The sequence below is a fragment of the Camponotus floridanus genome, unplaced genomic scaffold (assembly GCF_003227725.1).
Source record: "Camponotus floridanus strain SB8 unplaced genomic scaffold, Cflo_v7.5 scaffold1, whole genome shotgun sequence".
NCBI lineage: Eukaryota > Metazoa > Arthropoda > Insecta > Hymenoptera > Formicidae > Camponotus > Camponotus floridanus.
Genome location: NW_020229214.1, coordinates 902,108 through 920,743, shown reverse-complemented (window position 1 = coordinate 920,743; position 18,636 = coordinate 902,108). Strand labels below are relative to the sequence as shown.

Below are 18,636 nucleotides of genomic sequence, written 5' to 3'. Positions count from 1 at the left end.
TCTTCGTGTAACATAAAAAAAACAAACTAGAAACAAGAAAACTAACTACAAGAAAACTTTTCAATTACCGCTATTATGTTACAATTTTTTTACGAGAAATAAAAGTGTCAAGATAAATTTATATATGATATACGATTTGTGTGATATGTGAACCACAAATGGCAGCGAGATATTTCTTCAGAGAAATTAAATGTTTTACATCTATATATATATATATATATATATATATATATATATATATATATATATATTATTTAGGTCATTCACATTTCTCGCGGGGATATTATAGGAAAAAAATGATCTATATGATCTAAATGATCTATATGAGAAAATTTTACGATCTATGTTACAACTTCTTTCCATGAGAAGTTAAACGGAAGTTATTATGCGATACACCGTTGAATCATATAATCTTAATTTATTATATAAAAAATCCAGTCAATTTTTTTTATATTTATATTTCCAGATTTTGAATATTCTAAAACAATATATAAAGAAATATAATACATATCCATGTGCAGTTATCTTCTAATATGCGATAAAATTTTTTAAGAGAAACAAAAATCACGTTTAGATCAAATTATCCATATATATCATGTGATATAGTATATAACGTATAAATTAATCTTGAAAATAAACTCGCAGGATTTTCTATATGCTAATGTATATTTTGTTACGTCGTAGATTTCGCCGTGGCTTCGCCCAGTTCTTTTTTTGGTGCCCATGGGTACGGATAACGACGGAACCGTCCCTATCACGTTCGGAGGCTGTGACATCCCGTTATAGCTGTACCGGTAGCCCGGACATGCATACCAGGATATCGCGGAACGGTACGTCTTCGTGCACCATCTCAGAGCTTGCGACATTCAGAAGCGTTTCATGATTAGAAGAGAATCGCAGCTTCACGAGCATACTAAAAAATTCGACGCGAAAAGATACGCGAGCCTCCCCCATAAATTTATACAATTTCCCTTATGACAACGTCGGCGATGATGGTGCAGTTGTCATAGTCAGCAATTACACTCAGATTTAGAGAAAATTTAATTTTTCATTAGAGACACAATTCATATTTAATATATATGAAATTTCTATTTTTTTACTCAATTTCCGAATTATTATCTATGCACTGAAATTCGTTAGGAAATGAGGATTGGATACGTTCAATGCTGAATGTTGTACAATGCAGGCTAAATTTGTTTCGCTTGGTTACGTATCGATCTTGACTCAGCAGCCTAGGCCAGGAAGGCAATAAGCGCGATGGAGAATAAACCGTAATTGTTATACGTTTTTGTTTGTTAATATCGTTAACTCGCGAGAGGTATATTTGCAAGATCGGGAATTGAACCTCTTGAAACCCTTGAACATCTAATTTCATATCAATTCACTTCTGAAGGGGTTAATTTTCAGCAGCAAAATTACATTAAAAGAAAGAAATATCCAAAATGTGATTTTTTAACACGTTATTTCTCAGAGAATTTCTTTTTTTTAATTAATAAGCAAATAAATTTTGTTCTATTTTTTGTTTCTATAAAATAACTGCTTTAAAAGGTAATTCGATAATTTGCAATATTCATAAATTCAAGACAGAAATCTATCGAAAAATATGTATATACTTCATATTCTAATATATGTATGTGTATTTTATATACATGAGTTTATTTTACCTTATTTCTACATATATTATACATAAAATTAAATAAATAAAATTCTATCTTGAATTTTAATGCAAATTATAAATTTATTTTTTGATCGCAAATTATAAATGATTTAATATCTATGTATTATAATTATATAATTTCTGAGATTATCTCATAAAACTCCAAGTTTATTTCGCACGATATATGTTTCATCTTATCAAATATTCTTGTCGCTTATGCTAAATTTCTTTTTTACACATGTTACAATTATACAGAATGCTAGCACTTAATAAATGCATATACCGTATATATATTTTTAGATTTTCACGCGATTCTCTAGTTACGAGGCAACAAACGATCACTCGCGGGCAAATTGCACCAGAACTTATGCATACGATTAAACACAACGGCACGAAACGATTCTATTAATTATCATAGTATAATTGGATTGTAGCACGATACGTCAGCAATCGATGTATCGAAGCAAACAAGCCCTATTTCTAATTCGATAGGCACGGTGCGCCTGCCGCTGCACCTGCAATCAATGAGAGGCGGAAACGACCGGCTGTTGGCTCATCATCGAGGTCATGGCAGAAAGTGGAGGACCTCGCAGACCAGAGGACACGTGTCCTGACAGGAGGAGGAAAATTCTCAGCAACAACGAGTACATACCTGGATATAAGAAACTATTTCTTTTCCTCTCTGTGTGCGCGATCCGCTGAATCACAGTTGCGGTTCATATCTCGAAAGGAGCGACATTTCTTGCAGCTGTCAACTAGTTATTCTGTAACACACCAAAGATAATGTTATTTTACTTCGAAAACTTTAACTCAGTTTTTGTCTGATCATCGCTAAGTGTGATATCTATGTTATACTATGTATTGTACAAAGCGTATAATTCAAAAACTGTAATTCTGTTGACATCATATTGAATTATCTCGCTACTAACGTATCATAAGTCATAATCACGTAAAGAAGATGGACGGACCAATATTGCAGTTTCCATAACATCAATACACAGTGTTTTTCAAAAACAAAAATATATGATTCGCGAATAATCAGTGTTAAGAGAGTGTAATGTTAAATTTAAAAAATAACGGTTTATAATGTATAACGTACATTACGTAATTGTCGTGTTCCTATGTGTTAATTATTCTGAAAAAGTGAAGAATTTCAAGGTAATGCTCGGTATAAGACTTAATCTTGTTGAAAGATAGGCACTTCTCTTCAATCCATAAGCTTAAGAATAAAGATATAAAAATTTCACATATATTTTACACTAACAATAAGTGAAAAATCAAACATGGAAACTTTTATTTAAAATTATATATGTATCTTCATAATCAAAATTGCAGTGAATTGAAACTTTTTGCTAATAAATCAAATATTGTAAATTATGTGAATATGCACACTAAATGTGGTTGTGAACACGTAAGTAATCTGTAGGTAATCAGCAAAACTCTCTTCTCATACTCTTCTCAAATATTACTTTTTATTTGCAAAAATCTTTCCCTCAATTTCAATCGCTTTCCTCATTCATGAAATAAATTTGAAAATAGTACATTTTTCTATTTAGATATTTTGATATTGTAAAGCCTGTCTCTAAAATTTTTAGAGACAAGCTTTACGAAGGCTTTACGACAGGCTTACGATAAACTTTAGCATAAAAATGTTATTATATTATAATATTAAAATATAACTATTTTTTTTATTCAATCATTGTAATTTGCATAATATTGCAAAGAAACTTCATTTTAATGTATATCTCTTTTAGATATATATGATTACTCTATTCATTAATTTTCGGTTTAAACTATTTAAATATTAATGAATTCGGAAAAATGTAACTTCTCTTTATGATGGATGTGTTTTATTTAGACTTTCAGATGTCGGAGCAAGAAATACTCTGGGAAAACAAACGCTTTTTAAGATACGATTTAGATGTACATATTACACGTCACATAATAATATAATTCTAATAAAAAGTATATGATTAAGAAAATATTCAAAATCGTGATTATTTATGAGTAAGAAGATAACAAACAAACAGCTAAAAGATCATATTATCAAAAAAAAGCGAGCACGCTTCATCTCTCTGAACGGTCCAAAACAGTTCTATACATAAATGACGCGCTAAAACAATAAACAAGATATACTCGGAACCAAAAAACTTTTCATACCACTACTGTTGTGATATTTATAACTCGCTTTTTGTATCAACACTATTTTAGCAATTCGCAAATCTCTATCTAGATAAAATTTATCCTAAATAAAAATAGGCGAATAAGAGAGAGACTTTTATTTAAAATTCTTCTCCTTTGAAAAATATAAACTCCATCGTAATTTAAGAAAGAAAATTTTACGAATCGATATATTATTCACATACATTTTTAAAAAATATTTGAAAAAATTAGAAAATTATTTCTTGTTATCGAGAAATGCAATCGAATCATACATGATAAAAAAGAATCATAGATTATATATCTACATTAATATAATGTATATTTAATATCATATCTCAGAGACCATTGAAAAATATAAGCACGTCATAGAATAAACAATTAAATGATGTTCAAAGCTGCGCTAGTAAAATAGCGATTAAATGTAATGCAAGAAGGTATAGATTCTAGTAATCAGTAATTCTAGAATCATGTAAAAACACAGTTTGCACGAAAAAATATTTATTCTCTTTATTCATCTGGTATGCTATAGCTCCGCATATCTATAATCATGTCTAATAGTCTGCTATGATTGTATCCTGGAAAATGCGTAAATAAAATGTCTAATTTTTTATGTACCTGCTATATTTTGAATTAATGTGACGAAATAACTGTGTTTGTGCTAAGATATAAACGATTTCTATTATCAAGATAAATTACTATATACGACATGTAATTATCAGGTGATTTCTTTATATATTCAAATGAATAATAAAACGCACCATTCAATTTATTTTATTATCAAATAATATAACTAATTCATTTTTCTATCATTCTATAAAATAAAATGTTCTATAAAATAAAAAGTTTTTACATTTTCTTCTAGATCTTTATTTAAAATTTTATCTAAAAAATAATGCATGTGTGAGATAAAAATAGCTGAAAGATGAGATAACAAATGATATGATTTAGATTTATGTCACGTTTCACATGTTTATTTTATATACATTGTGTAAAACGAATATATTTAATTTATGTAAATACCTTGCATCTATTTCAGTTAACATAAATATATAATACAATTTATAATATCTTATTTTTTCGGCAAATAATTTAAGTGTATTTTGCCATCGTTTTTATTAATTTTTTCCCAAGCTGTGCATTGAAATGTGCTCATATCCATTTTATCTATATATAGTTCTCCCTAAAAAATAACAAAATTACGTAATATATTTTTAATCTTTCACAATCTTATTTTTAATCTTTTATATACAATTCTATATAATATTTTAGCATTATATATGTATATAAAATTTTTTTCTCTTTTCTAAATCTTACTTGTAAGTGATCATATTCGTGTTGTGCTATTCTAGCAGACCATCCACGTCCTCTCCATGTAAATTGCTCAGCGGAAGCATTCAAAGCTGTAATTTCTATTTCATAAGCTCTGGGCACAGCAGCAGAATATCCACGAACACTCTCACATCCTTCATACAAGATGATTGGTGTATGATCTATTATTTTTAATTCAGGGTTGATGAAAATTGTCACTGGAATGACTTCCATCTCATAGGCTTTCTTGATAACCTCGTCACTAGTTTTCATATGTTCCATTGTATGTTCTATAGCAAATATTTGCCATGGAAGTCCAATTTGAGGTCCGGACATACCACATGCATCATAACTCCTCATAATGTTTATCAAATGTGTGATTACCTGCGAATGATTAATAGTGATACAATATTGTTTTTCATATGTTATATTGAGAATTGTGAAATTTTTTATTTATTCTAATAAAACAAATTCTTATAACATTAAGAAAGAAAATATGTAGTAAAATCACGTAAGAAATAATTTGACTATAAAAAAAAATAGATAGAAAAAATATGATTTTTGTACTAACTTGCAAACTATTTTGATATTATTTATAAAAAAAGTAATTATTTAACTGAAAAAACAAGGTATGATTCCAGAAAACATATATAAAACATTTTTAGAATTTTCTCTCTAGCCTCTCTATAATTATAGAAATTATTAAACAAAATATATTAAAACATTAGAATAATTAAATCTTGAGTGATTTTGAGAATTAATCTTGATTTTATTCATTAATCTTGTACACAATTTAATATAAATCATTTTTTGAACATTTTATGTTTATTTAAATTAATGAATGTATAAGATAATGTATCTCGAAGGAGAAAGAGTTTCTTACTTTTTCTTAAACTTTTTTACATATCTTTTCATTTACTTAAACATAAGCATACTACTTTATATTATTTTGTATTAACATGATATCTATTTTTTTAAACTCTATGGTTTTGAATATGCAAAATGAATTTATTTTATGAATTTAACTATATAGTATTTTTCTTATACACAAGATTCTTTTTGTTTTCATATATTTTGTATATTGTTTTTATATATTGTTTTATTTATCTTAGATTTATTATCATCACAGCCAAATATCATTATATAATATATATATATATATTCATATTATATCTATTTTTTTTAAATTACAAGATTTTGCAATATAATATATAAATAGATTTAAAAAAATAGATATATGATGTATATTAAAATATTATAATATTATATATTTGAATCAAGATATTAAAGAATACAGAAAACTCTCTTTCTTTTTGTCTAATACAATATCTTTTCTATATTAATTAATGTAAATAAACATATATTTATGTTGCGTGCATAAATATTATTTTTTTCTTACATATATTTTTTAGATATATTTTTCTTACATATATTTTTCAGATTTACTTTCATGTACTATTGTACCTTACGATATTTTATTCTATATTTAAAAACTCAAAAAACATCTACTTACTTTTATAAAACTAATATTACAATACCTTTTGAAAATCCTCCAATTTTATGACTTCTGGTTCTATCTTCATTGCATGGCCACGTAGAACAGGATCACCAATTTGACAAACGTGTTTATACGGTAACTTTTTGGAATCCGAGCTCCAGAAATGATTTAATGTTTCTTTCAGTTTATGAAAACTTACAAATCGTGCATTGTTTTTTCTAATAACAATAGCACGCGAGGCCACATTAGCGAGATATGATCGAAACATTGTATCCTATCACGCTTTTAACGTATTTTTTAGTAGTAACCTAAAATTTAGGTTATCACGCGTCTACGACGAATATTCTCACTATTATGTTTCTCATCCTGATGACGAAATATTCACGCATGCGCCACGCAAAGCGATAATTAGAGGATGGTATGACTGATCGTCGACTTATAAAATAATGAAATTGCATCAACTCAAATTTAACCATACAAAACACAAATTTATGTACAAAACATCTTTTATTATATTCAGTTTCAGAATAAATATACACGTACCTGACAATAATCGACATCTTCGCACTCCTTCGCCGAAAAGATATCTTGAAGTAAAGGATGGAGATGATCGATCGATTCTCGATACGAAAATGACGATCGGAGAATGACACGACGAAACCGATCGTAAATACCAAAGTCGTGACATACATGACGTATAGCAACAAGATTATGTATATATCTTGAAGACGAGCACTTTATGCGACACTTACTGTATTTTTTCAAACGAAATTTACGTTGAAACAAACGCGAGTAGCACTGAACGATTTGAAGTTCGCGATCGCGGCGCGTTTAGTGATCATAGAAGAACGACTTGATCTTCTCAGTATAGAGAAGACTGAGAGGTGTCATGGCCTACTTTTAGGTAATCCCTGAAAGCGATACTCCCTCTATGGATATTGAAAACGTGGACATGAACTACAAAGCCAAAGTCCATGAATGTTCTCAGAGGGTAATATATAATGTGCACAAATTCTGGTTTTGTTCCGTGCTATATGTACGAAATGTGGGTAGCACCAGTGCTGTATAACAATTAGATACTTATGTATATAAATTGATAGTAAATAAATTATTCAATCACAAAATATACTGTAATATTCAAAGATGAAATAAATATTTTTCTATACTCATTGTCATATTTATATCTTTTTATTTACAAAACACAACCGTATTTCTATCTTATTAAATGGTGCAGAGACGATCATCAATGATCGATATTTAATCATTTTTTTTTGTAACAATCCAAAACATAGAAGAATTGTCACTTATTCTTAAGAGATTTACTGATACAAACACATTTATTTCTATGTCCCGAATTTATTGATCAAAATAATCGGAGCAGAGTTTGATAGATAATCAATAATCATAAGCGCCCGATTTCCACAATCCAATGTAAAATTATTTCTTGAGCATTTCATGAACAATCTTTGTATATTATTGCTAAGTTAGAATTATATATTTAACAATATGATACACTAGAAAAGAACGATTAAGAGCCACCGCGGATGGTAGTGCGTATTCTTAAAAAAAAAAAAAAAAATACGCACTACCATCCGCGGTGGCTCTTAATCGTTCTTTTCTAGTGTATCGTATTGTTAAATACATAAAGAGCCTAATTCTTTATCAATTTACTAGAATTATATATGTTGATTTTAATTTTTCTCTTATTTTAAAAACTTTTATTTGATCTTTTTCTCATCGCAAGATTAATTATCCTCACGCAAAATTAACTATCAAAGTTACATTCTTGGTTCAATATGCAGATAAAAATCGATAAACAAATCGAGTTTTTTGTCATTTGAAGATGTTGTACATCAGCAATTAAAGATAATTGGCTAAAATATAAAATGAACATTTATTATATGTTTAAACTATATCATCGAGTTTTTTTATTGCTCACACACAATAAAATTAATTTATTCATTCACATAAATTTTTTCATATATTTGTTTATTTTCATTGGCGAATATATTTGAATATAGTGGATACAATTATCAAAGTCTTTTTGAAAATCAATTAATTGAAGACACGCTTTATCAGTGTTGAAATTATTGCGATTATTCGTGACAGTAAAATTTCGATTAGATACATTAGTGTAACAACTGTAGTAAGATAATTAATTACAACAATATTAAGTACAAACATTGTTAATCAATTCACAAACGAATGAACATGACTGAAATTAATCTAATTAGTGAATATTCTTTTTGTGTCAGAATACCCGTGTATTATATTAATCACATTATACAACATCTGATTCAACTTAACTCATAATGATAAAAATACAATATTTATACCGGAGTGATAAATTAAATATGAAATAATTGTTTTAATAAAAAATAAATAAAAAAATAACTAAAATCTAGACGATAAACCAATCTAACTTTTTTGAAATTCTCACAAATTATTTTTAGGAAATTATAGAATTTGTTCAAAAATCGGTTTTTTCTGTAAAGATGCAATCGCAGATAATATATAAACTACAAAACAGAGAAAAAGAAAAAATATGACTGAGAGAAATTATATACTATATACTATATGTGTATGTGTGTGTGTGCGCGTGTGCGTGTGCGTGCGCGTGCGCGTGTGCGTGCGCGTGTGCGTGTGCGTGTGCGTGTGCGTGTGCGTGCGTGTGCGTGTGCGTGTGCGTGTGTGTGTGTGTGTGTGTGTGCGCGCGCGCGCGCGCGCGCGCGTGTGTGTGTGTGTATACACAAACATATAATTCAGCTTTTCATATCAATTAAATTTAAATTTTATTTATCCTATCGATTTAATTGTTGTGTGCTTTTATTTTTATGATATATATTATTAATATTTTGTTATTAAAATAATTAATCGATATTCGTGTAGCGGAAATGTTCACAAATTATTTATATTCTTTTAAATCTTGGCTATGCAGTGGTAATGCACATATTTGCTCGATGTTTTGTGATGTTCAAACGCATTAATTTTATATCATTTAATCATTATATATAAAAATACAATATACATAGTATAGCGTATATGTATATGCATAGCAATAACAATGAAAATATTCGAAAAAATTCCGTAATCGGAAAAAATTATAAAAATACATGTTAAGAAATGGATATTTACTGGTATATTGATTATTACTTTGGCGTGAAATGGATGAATATGTCTTCACTTGGTCGGAAAATAAGGGTGGCCCCGTATTTAATTGTATCTAGGTTTTTGACACTTTTTACTCTCCATTTTCTTAGAATAGCTGTTAATATTGTTTTCTCTTCGAGTAAAGCAAATTTCTGACCGATACAGTTTCTTGGTCCGGCGCTGAATGGAATGTAGGCATACGGATTTCTATTTAAATTTTCCGGAAGAAACCGATCTGGATCGAATTTGAATGGATCTGGCCAAACTTCCGGATTTCTGTGCACTAATGCGATTGCCAATACAACTGTAATACCTTTTGGAAACGTATAATTACCTAAAAAAATAGATTGTTATAGATTGTATTCTATTCCCTTTTAATATACATAGAGATTGTGTATTTTGTTTCTTCCTCACACATGCATACACAAAAGTTTATTGATAAATTACACACACACACACAAATGTTTTTAATAAAAAAATTATATTTTTATAATTTACATTATAAAGATTGTGTTTGTGTGTAAAATCCATAATTAAATTTCGTGAAAGAAGAAAGAAGAATTCTATTCATACAAAGATATTTGAAGAATTAACATGCAGAATATAAAATGATAAATAGAATTTTATTATTTCTTTTATATTATTTTATTATTTCTTGCATTTTATCGTAAATTAAAGACTACCTAAAGTAGATTTTTTTAACTATTAATCTTTTATTGAATTGTTTATTTATCTTATAATAAATAAAAAAGGTATCTCTCTCAGAAATACAGTATTTTTATCACGTAAGTGAATGATAAAATATCATTTAATAACAAAATTTACAAATTTATAAACTAATGTGAAGCTCTTACGATTCCTTTCATCTTAATATTAATAAAGTTTTATCATACCTATTTTTACATCTTCCGATAATTTCCTTGTGACTAAGGGTACACTTGGAAATATTCTGAGCGTTTCCTTTATGATCCTATCAAGATACTTTAATTGCGATAGTTCATTTATACTGGCTGGTGTTTCTGAATCTTTGAAAACTTCATTGAGTTCTTCATGAACTTTTTCTTGATGCTCTAGATTATTGCCCAAAAGAAAGAGCGTCCAGGTTATCGCAACCGCAGTTGTGTCGTGACCCTATATTATTATATATCTTTACTATTTTATAGTACTTATTTATAATTATATTATATTATTAAATCTGGCAAGAAAGAATTTTGCTTTAAATTTCAAAGATTTTTTTCTCTCACCTCGAACATGAATGTGTCGACTTGTGCCCTCAATTCATCATCGGTTAATGGAGCTTCGTCCTTTTCATTTTGATCTAGTAATAGATCTAGAAAAGCTTTCCTTTTCCGCTTACCTAACAAAACAAATTTCATAAGAATATTTCAAAAAATTTATTAACATAAGCTATTAAAACATATATATATATATATATATATATATATATATATATATATATATAATTATAATTTTATAATCACCTATACCAAGTTCATCATTTTTATTTTCCGCTTTGGCAAAATCGTTTTGCAATCGTGTAATTTTTTTCTTACGTATTACCTGAAATTTAGTATTTCTCAGTTGTAAACTTTGGATTCATCCAAACAAAAAATAGAGTCAACAGTGAATTTAATAAAGTTCTACTGATATCTAATACATTATAATGTATTATTAGCATTTTTTTTCCACGTACATCTCCTGTAAATTTATGTATTGTATTAAGTCCTGATTTATATTTCTTTCCTGAAGGTACTAAGCCATACAACCAATCTGACCATAACCATGGTTGAAATAATCGATCTAATACTAATTTAGAACCTCTGAAAGTACAATTAAAAACTTAATATAACAGAATATATTTGTTATTATATTAATTAATTAATTAAAGTGTGCTGTTGATTCTTAAAAAAATTTTTTTAAATAGATTAATGTTACCAATTATATTATTATTAATAAAATAATGTAACTCATGACTTTTCGAACCTATGTATTGTTGCGGTATACTTGGTTTCATATTCTTGAGCATGTACATCCACACCCATTGCCGTTTCTATAAATAGTGACATTTCATAAACCTCTCAAAATATTTTTACATTATTTATTCCAGAAAAAAATAAAATTATTATTTGTAACTAGCAAAAATAATATAGAATTGAATAATTAATTTTGTTACACAGAAATTTATACCAGAAATTAATAACATAAAATTTTGCTTCTATTTGATTTATTTAATGTTTTTGCTGTTATTTTACTACGTTGTAGATAAGTCTTATATTTATTCAAATATAATTTATTCAAATATTAAATAAATTTCGGTTTTTTACATGTATATATACAATGTCTGAAATTAAAATTATACTGTATCGTAATCAATGATTATACAAACACGGAAAAAAAGAATTTTGCTGTTACAGCAAAATCATTATGTTGCAGCTACATATTCAATAAACTTCACTTCAAAAAAATAAATGACATTCAATGCAGAAGTTAATTATTTGATATAAAATTTACAGATAATTTTCAGAACAGAAAGATCGTGTGTGTATGATTAAATCTGAAAGCAAAAAATTTAATATTAAAGTAAAATAAACTAGTTTATTAATTAAATTTAATATTAAAGTAAAATAAACTAGTTTTCCAGTAATTTAACTAATGTTTTGATAGCAAAATAAATGGATAAATAGATAAATAAACAATTTATTATAATAAACTTGCGATTCAACAAAATTTAATCTATTCGACAAGTATATTCCCGTTATAGCTCATAATAGCTTGCTACGGCAGTATAAAATATACTACATGAACAATATTACTTTATGTCCAAGAAATATTATGTCATAATAATATATAAATTTATTACCACATATAACATCGAGAGCAACATTATTAGCGAAAGGAAAAATATTGATAGCCTTCTTTGGATTCTTTGCTATCTCCTTCTCGAGACATTTTATTAAGATTTCTGCTTTTTCGGACATAACTACAGCAAATTGCTCTAATATACTAAAATGGAATGTTGGTCCGATCAATTTTCTGTCATGGAACCATTGTTTTCCTGAAGTAGTATCAAACAGTACATTTACTTATTAAAAATATCGTATGAAAGAGATAAATATACGCACAAATATTCGTAAATAAGTAAAAATGAACAAAATATATTACACATTTTTTTATTTTGTCTTTTTTGCATATCGCCAGTGAATATTTATAATCTTGGATAAGAAAAATTGCACAAACAACTTAGTAATGAAGCTTGCCAATTTGAATAATTAATATTAACATAAAATCAGTCACATAAATTACATAAGTAATTGGAGATATGGATGTGAAAAAAATGTGTTTTCTTTTTTTTATCAAGATATATATATATATATATATATATATATATATATATATATACAAATTTGCATAGTTATATTAGATTAAAATTTTACTTTTTCGACTCTTTAGTCTTTTTCGTATTTTTAGTTTATTTAAAATCTTTTCGAGAATAATCATACATCAAAAATGCATAATGTAATATAAACTCAAATTACTTTTCATGTTTCAACTAGATATTAAAAATGTTCTATGAAAAATAGATTGAAAAAGATTATGATTTACGTGTAGAAGTTAGAAGTCCTTTGCCTAACCAAGATTCCATCAAATTATATGGATGTCCTTTGTCGATATTTACTGTGCTATGCAGAATAACCTGCAAAAATGTATTTGAAAAAAATAGAACAATGTAATAATTTATTATTTATTATATAAGATGCCTTTTTCAAATTTTGAATTTTTTCGAAAACAGCCTCGCATATAAAAATTTTTTTTCATATTTTCAATTCATTTGTTTATGTTATTTCATTACGTTTTTGTCAATGTATCATTATATTAAGAAATATTCTATATAATATTTTAAAGATGAAACCAATAATTAAGACGAGATTGCTAAAGTGCGTAGATTGCTAACATCAATTTAAAAAATTTAACTTTGATCGTGAACTATCTGCCTCAAAAAGTGAATCAGTTTGTTTGATAATGCTAGTAAAATAAAAGACAAATAAAATAGACGCATGCATCTCTTAGTCTAATAATAAATCTTCTGTTTAATAGTCTTGATACATAGTGTTAGGACTGTTTATGCGGATATCAACTAGAAAATTTAACTTTGATCGTGAACTGTTTTCCTTTTAAAGGCAGTTTCTTTGATAACGCAAATAAAATAAATAAATAAAGCAAACGTTTATCTCTTTATCTGGTAATAAATTTTCTATTTAATACATACAATCTTGATACATAGTCTTAACATTGTTTATCGAAAAACTAACTTAATGAACCTTTGTATCTCTTATGTAGAAAGAAAAGTATGCTGAGTCAGCGTACAATCTGATAATATTTTATTATACATATATACGTTTGTAGCAAATTTTGATCAGTTATTATATAGTTATTAGATAGCGAAAGAAATAATTTATTTGGAATATTAATTTTCTTTGCCGAAAATAATTTTGCTAAATCTTGGTGTGCACGCACATAAACACAACATGTGTAATTGTAATACGACACACACATACACATAAATTGTTTTACTAAAATAATAAGTTACTTTCTATTCTATAATTATCAAAGCAATAAAATGACGGTAACATTTACTAGAAATAGATTATTTTAATTACACTTTTTAATTTACATTTATGTTTCTACAAATAAAAATTTATTTAGAAATACATTTTTATTATAGCTAAAGAAAAAATTTTGCTGCAATATTAAATAATTCATTATAATAGCGAAATTTAATTATTTGTCACATGTATATAATAACAGCAATTATGTTACTGATAACTAAGAAAATTTATTTTCTCCGTATAATTATTATATTGAGAAACTTTTTAATAATAATTGTATTATTTAATAATAATAAGATAATGTTCATAATACATTCACATAAGAATTTACTTTATTTCACTCTCGCAAAATGTTTCACTTTCTTACCGTAACAAATTATTATGTATTTATACATTTATTATCATAAAAAATATGATACTTTTTATTAGGAAGATTTTTTTACATTCTTACCTCTAATAATTCAGGTTTATAGAGATTAATAAATGGACTCATGCCTATCCAAAATACAAAGATTCCTTCTTTAAATCGTAGCATACGTTCTGCAGCCCATTGTATGCGTTCTGTAAATAAGCAGATAATCGGATATTTAATATTTAATTTTTAATATATTAATTAATTACATAATATACAATTTAAAATAAATGATGAATTTCTTATTTTAAATTTTTTGTTAAAAATATATAAATAATGTTTATAAAAGTATAATGGCAATATTATTTATAATTCTTCACCATAATCCGTCAGTTTTAAGATTTCAAATGCTATGCCAAAAGGAAATGTGCCACATTGAGGAATATTCTTGAGCTTTTGTCGAAGAACATATTGATGATATATTGTAGATAAGAAGGCAGGAATTATTAAAATAACGAGCACAGCACACAATATCAAAGAGATTAAGTCCATTGTCATAGGCTGTAAACATATTGAATAGTCAGAATTATTCAAATATGTATAAATACATAAATTACTATTTTTTAAAAGTAAAAATACATTATACTCTCTCTCACACATGCACACATATGCACACACATACATATTGACAAATATATCATTGACGATGTTTATATCATTATTATTTACTAATTGGGAATACTTATTAAAAATACTTTTTTATATAAATACATACTGTATATAACATACATATAAATACATATCATCGCTCAAACTCAACTAGGAAATCATGTTAGTAAGAATATTTTATCGGCTAAATATTTCTTGATTGTGTCTGAATGTGTTGATGCAACTCATTTAAATGTAAAATTTATGCTTCTTAATAGAAAAATTCACACTTAATAGAAAACACCGCAATAAATCATATATATTTTATTTCTTTACCGGCTATTCTTTGAAAGAATTTACTGCTTAAATTGTATAAATATTCTCTTTTTAATAATATAAACAATATTAAACATCTAATCTTTAATCAAATGTACATTTATGTAACATGTAAACGCTCTATGATCACGGTTTAATTGTAATATGTAATATATATATGTAATATACGTAATATATGTATAGTCGAATTTCTTTCTTGGAGAATTATGAATTGGAAGATTTTAAATGAAATTAATTTTTTTTGTTCCCAAATAATTACCATAAATTTATGTAATAAATTTACATAATACGCTAAAAAATCGATGAAAAAAAACATTTTGTCATAAAATATCCGATTTTTGTTGAATGAGTTTTTTATTAAATTATATTTCAATTTTACGCAAACTGTGTTTTAAAAGAAAAATAAAAAACAAAACCGAGAATTTTAACTAGGTATATGATACTGGAAAAAATATAAGATTTTGATACTTACTGTTGCAGCTCTTAGCGTTCAAACAACGATGCTTGACCAAAATATTTGATACTTTTAGCTGATTTGGCTGTTTCACTATTAATTATATATCACAGTTTATCATATTTTATATCAAAGAGCGATAGAAAATACTTTTATAAAAAAATAAAAAATTTTTTAAAAGAATTTTTTTTTAAAAAGCAAAAGATTATATGATGTCTCCACTACTTCTTGATTCAAAATTCAATCATGAAATGATACTACGCGATCTGAACGTTACAAACAAATCTTCTGATATTGCGCTACTTGAAATTATAATATATTACGCAATATGTTACAGTTACGTAATATACAATTTTCGTAAAATTGAAATATAATTTAATAAATACTCCCACGATATAATGTACGAAACTGCACTTACTGTAAGTTCTTTCACGAGCTTTTAAATATATTTATTTATTTGAAAAATACTGTATTGTGAATTGATCTTTTATAACAATGAGATACGAAGTAGAAATCATATATATGCCAGCAATAACTTAATTGTCATTTAAATATACATATCTTAGTAATTCTTGAGGAGGAACATTCTAGGAGGAATACAAATGGATCTTAACTACGTCAATAGTTAATAAATTGAATACATTTCAAGATTCATAAATTTGCTCGAAACATATTTTTAAGTTTCTAAAATATAAAATTAATAATTAATTTTATATTTTAAAGTGTCGAAAATACTTGATGCAATGTTAAATTTATGAATCTTGAAATGTATTAAATTTATTAATTTTTTACGTAGCTCATCCGTACAGTTTCATCTTAAGTGCACGTTAAAATGCAACATACACGTGGCAAGTATTATGTCAAACAGTGTGCAATCTCTATTTTCATCGCGTAATGCTAGTGTATCATTTTATTATTCTCGACATCATTATGTTCTTGTATATTGGCGACTTATGGTTGTTTCTCGCCAACTGGTACTTTCCTTTCTTTATTCTCATCAAAAAAAATCAAGTGTTTATAATCGATAATTAATTTTCTATTTAAGATGTCTGCATCGGATATACATTGAAATTTTATAGAAAAGAATTCATTAATTTGAATAAATGTGTTTGATTGGTTTTTTGGTGTTATTTTTTAGTTAAAATATTTAAATATTTAATTTAAATATTTTAATTAAATAAATAATAATGGACTAAACGCATTTAATCAAATTAATGATTTTTGTTCAGTATTGTAAATGTAAAAATTATAAAACTTTTTCTAATAAAACATTGTATTTTATATATGTATTTGCGCAGATATGAAATGCAATGTTTATACATACGAATGTGTATACAAAAAAACAATCAAATTTATCGCGATTTCTGTATATACTAGACAGTGAGGAACATATATTTTTATCATTGGTAGAACAAAAAAAAGCAAATTATTGCAAAACAAGTGAATTTCGATGTAAAACATTATGCATGGAAAAAAATAGATATGTAAACAACATATAACATATAGTACCAGTCAAAAATATATCATCTTTATGTTTTTTGAGGATAACTTAATTTAGTGCATATATTCTTATCTAGTCACACATGTTTTAATAGTAGATATATAGGTTACTAAATAATAGATTTTTTATTCAATAATGAAAACAGCAATTTAAGAAAAATTAAATATTTGCATTTTGGATTAAATTATTTTCAAAAAATATAAAGATGATATATTTTTGGTCGGTACTGTACATGTTAATAATTACTAAATATGAGAAGATAAATATCTTCTTGTATTGTCGCAATATTATATATCAATATAATTGTAAAATCTTACGTAGTATCTAAATTGAGAAATAAATACATACCATTGATTTTTTTTCATGTCTTCGTTACACAATTACAAACTCCTCCTATTTCTCTCTACAGTGCAAGATTGTATGCTGAATGGTGTGAAATTACGTATTCTGAGTACAGACTGTCTTCTTTTCATCAAATTTTTCGTCTGGAACTTTTTCAACTGTCAAATCTCTTTCCTGGCATAAATGTAATTTAAGAAATCAATCAAGTTTACGCCGAAAGTAGAATCGAAAATATGTAAAACAGGAAAGAGTGCGATCCGATAAATATACAAACGTTGTGTGTTTGTGAGAGATTATATCACAGACGTATAATATATAAACCGCGCGTTGCCACCCTCCCCTTTGTTTCAGTAATTTGAAATTTTAGGAAGAGAAAGCTTATATTCATGGTAGTTTCTCTCTCCTTTGCTAACGACGTGAGGGAAAGAAGTCGATCAAGTTAAACGCAGTGGCCATATTAAATTTTTGTTCCATTTTTATTATTGATAGACATAGAAATTAATACCATGAAAAAGCATATTGTTTCCTTTTAAAATTTATATAATTTTTGAGCCAAACGCGAAAGTCTATACATATATTATATGTCTATAAATTATATATAATCTGTAACCTCAAAATCG

The 18,636-nt window shown here is 26.5% G+C and overlaps 3 protein-coding genes across 7 annotated transcripts in view; 1 reads left to right on the top strand and 2 right to left on the bottom strand.

Moving 5' to 3' along the window:
• Nucleotides 1-3,298, top strand: part of LOC105250392 (tachykinin-like peptides receptor 99D) — a 78,714-nt gene extending 75,416 nt beyond the window's left edge. For 2 of the 4 annotated variants that reach the window (XM_025410087.1, XM_025410151.1), the window contains 2 exons: nt 685-830; nt 2,150-2,271. In XM_025410087.1, coding sequence (XP_025265872.1) covers nt 685-830; nt 2,150-2,271 — 268 coding nt within the window. Of the gene's footprint in view, nt 1-684; nt 831-1,957; nt 2,085-2,149 lie in introns of those variants that run through there. The other 2 variants (XM_011256449.3, XM_025410191.1) reach the window with 2 other exon arrangements.
• An 868-nt stretch (nt 3,299-4,166) lies between these two features.
• On the bottom strand, nt 4,167-6,980 carry LOC105250391 (peptide deformylase, mitochondrial). Its single transcript, XM_011256446.3, has 4 exons — nt 6,667-6,980; nt 5,135-5,512; nt 4,841-5,000; nt 4,167-4,395 (listed from the first exon to the last, which is right to left on the bottom strand). The coding sequence occupies exons 1-3, from the start codon at nt 6,892-6,894 to the stop codon at nt 4,890-4,892; spliced, it is 717 nt and encodes a 238-aa protein (XP_011254748.1). The 5' UTR covers nt 6,895-6,980; the 3' UTR covers nt 4,167-4,395; nt 4,841-4,889.
• Nucleotides 6,981-9,742: 2,762 nt separating this feature from the next.
• On the bottom strand, nt 9,743-18,207 carry LOC105250453 (cytochrome P450 4V2). 2 transcript variants are annotated; one of them, XM_025407066.1, is made up of 11 exons: nt 18,023-18,207; nt 15,116-15,296; nt 14,835-14,944; nt 13,380-13,470; nt 12,637-12,831; nt 11,760-11,826; nt 11,470-11,596; nt 11,258-11,336; nt 11,021-11,133; nt 10,670-10,907; nt 9,743-10,110 (listed from the first exon to the last, which is right to left on the bottom strand). In XM_025407066.1, exons 1-11 carry the CDS (start codon nt 18,023-18,025, stop codon nt 9,776-9,778), a joined length of 1,539 nt encoding a protein of 512 aa, XP_025262851.1. In that variant the 5' UTR covers nt 18,026-18,207; the 3' UTR covers nt 9,743-9,775. The 2 variants fall into 2 exon arrangements, with proteins under 2 accessions (XP_025262851.1, XP_025262856.1); XM_025407071.1 differs by lacking the exon at nt 18,023-18,207 and adding an exon at nt 16,192-16,266.
• Nucleotides 18,208-18,636: the final 429 nt, after the last annotated feature.

Excerpts from the sequence above, each read along its gene's own strand:
- LOC105250391 (XM_011256446.3), bottom strand. The coding sequence starts at position 6,894 with ATGTTTCGATCATATCTCGCTAATGTGGCCTCGCGTGCTATTGTTATT. Across the intron at positions 5,513-6,666 it reads AATTGGAGGATTTTCAAAAG|GTAATCACACATTTGATAAA; the intron begins GTATTGTAATAT and ends AATCATTCGCAG. Across the intron at positions 5,001-5,134 it reads ACGAATATGATCACTTACAA|GGAGAACTATATATAGATAA; the intron begins GTAAGATTTAGA and ends GTTATTTTTTAG.
- LOC105250453 (XM_025407066.1), bottom strand. Across the intron at positions 11,597-11,759 it reads TATACCGCAACAATACATAG|AGGTTCTAAATTAGTATTAG; the intron begins GTTCGAAAAGTC and ends TTGTACTTTCAG. Across the intron at positions 11,134-11,257 it reads AAATGATGAACTTGGTATAG|GTAAGCGGAAAAGGAAAGCT; the intron begins GTGATTATAAAA and ends TTGTTTTGTTAG.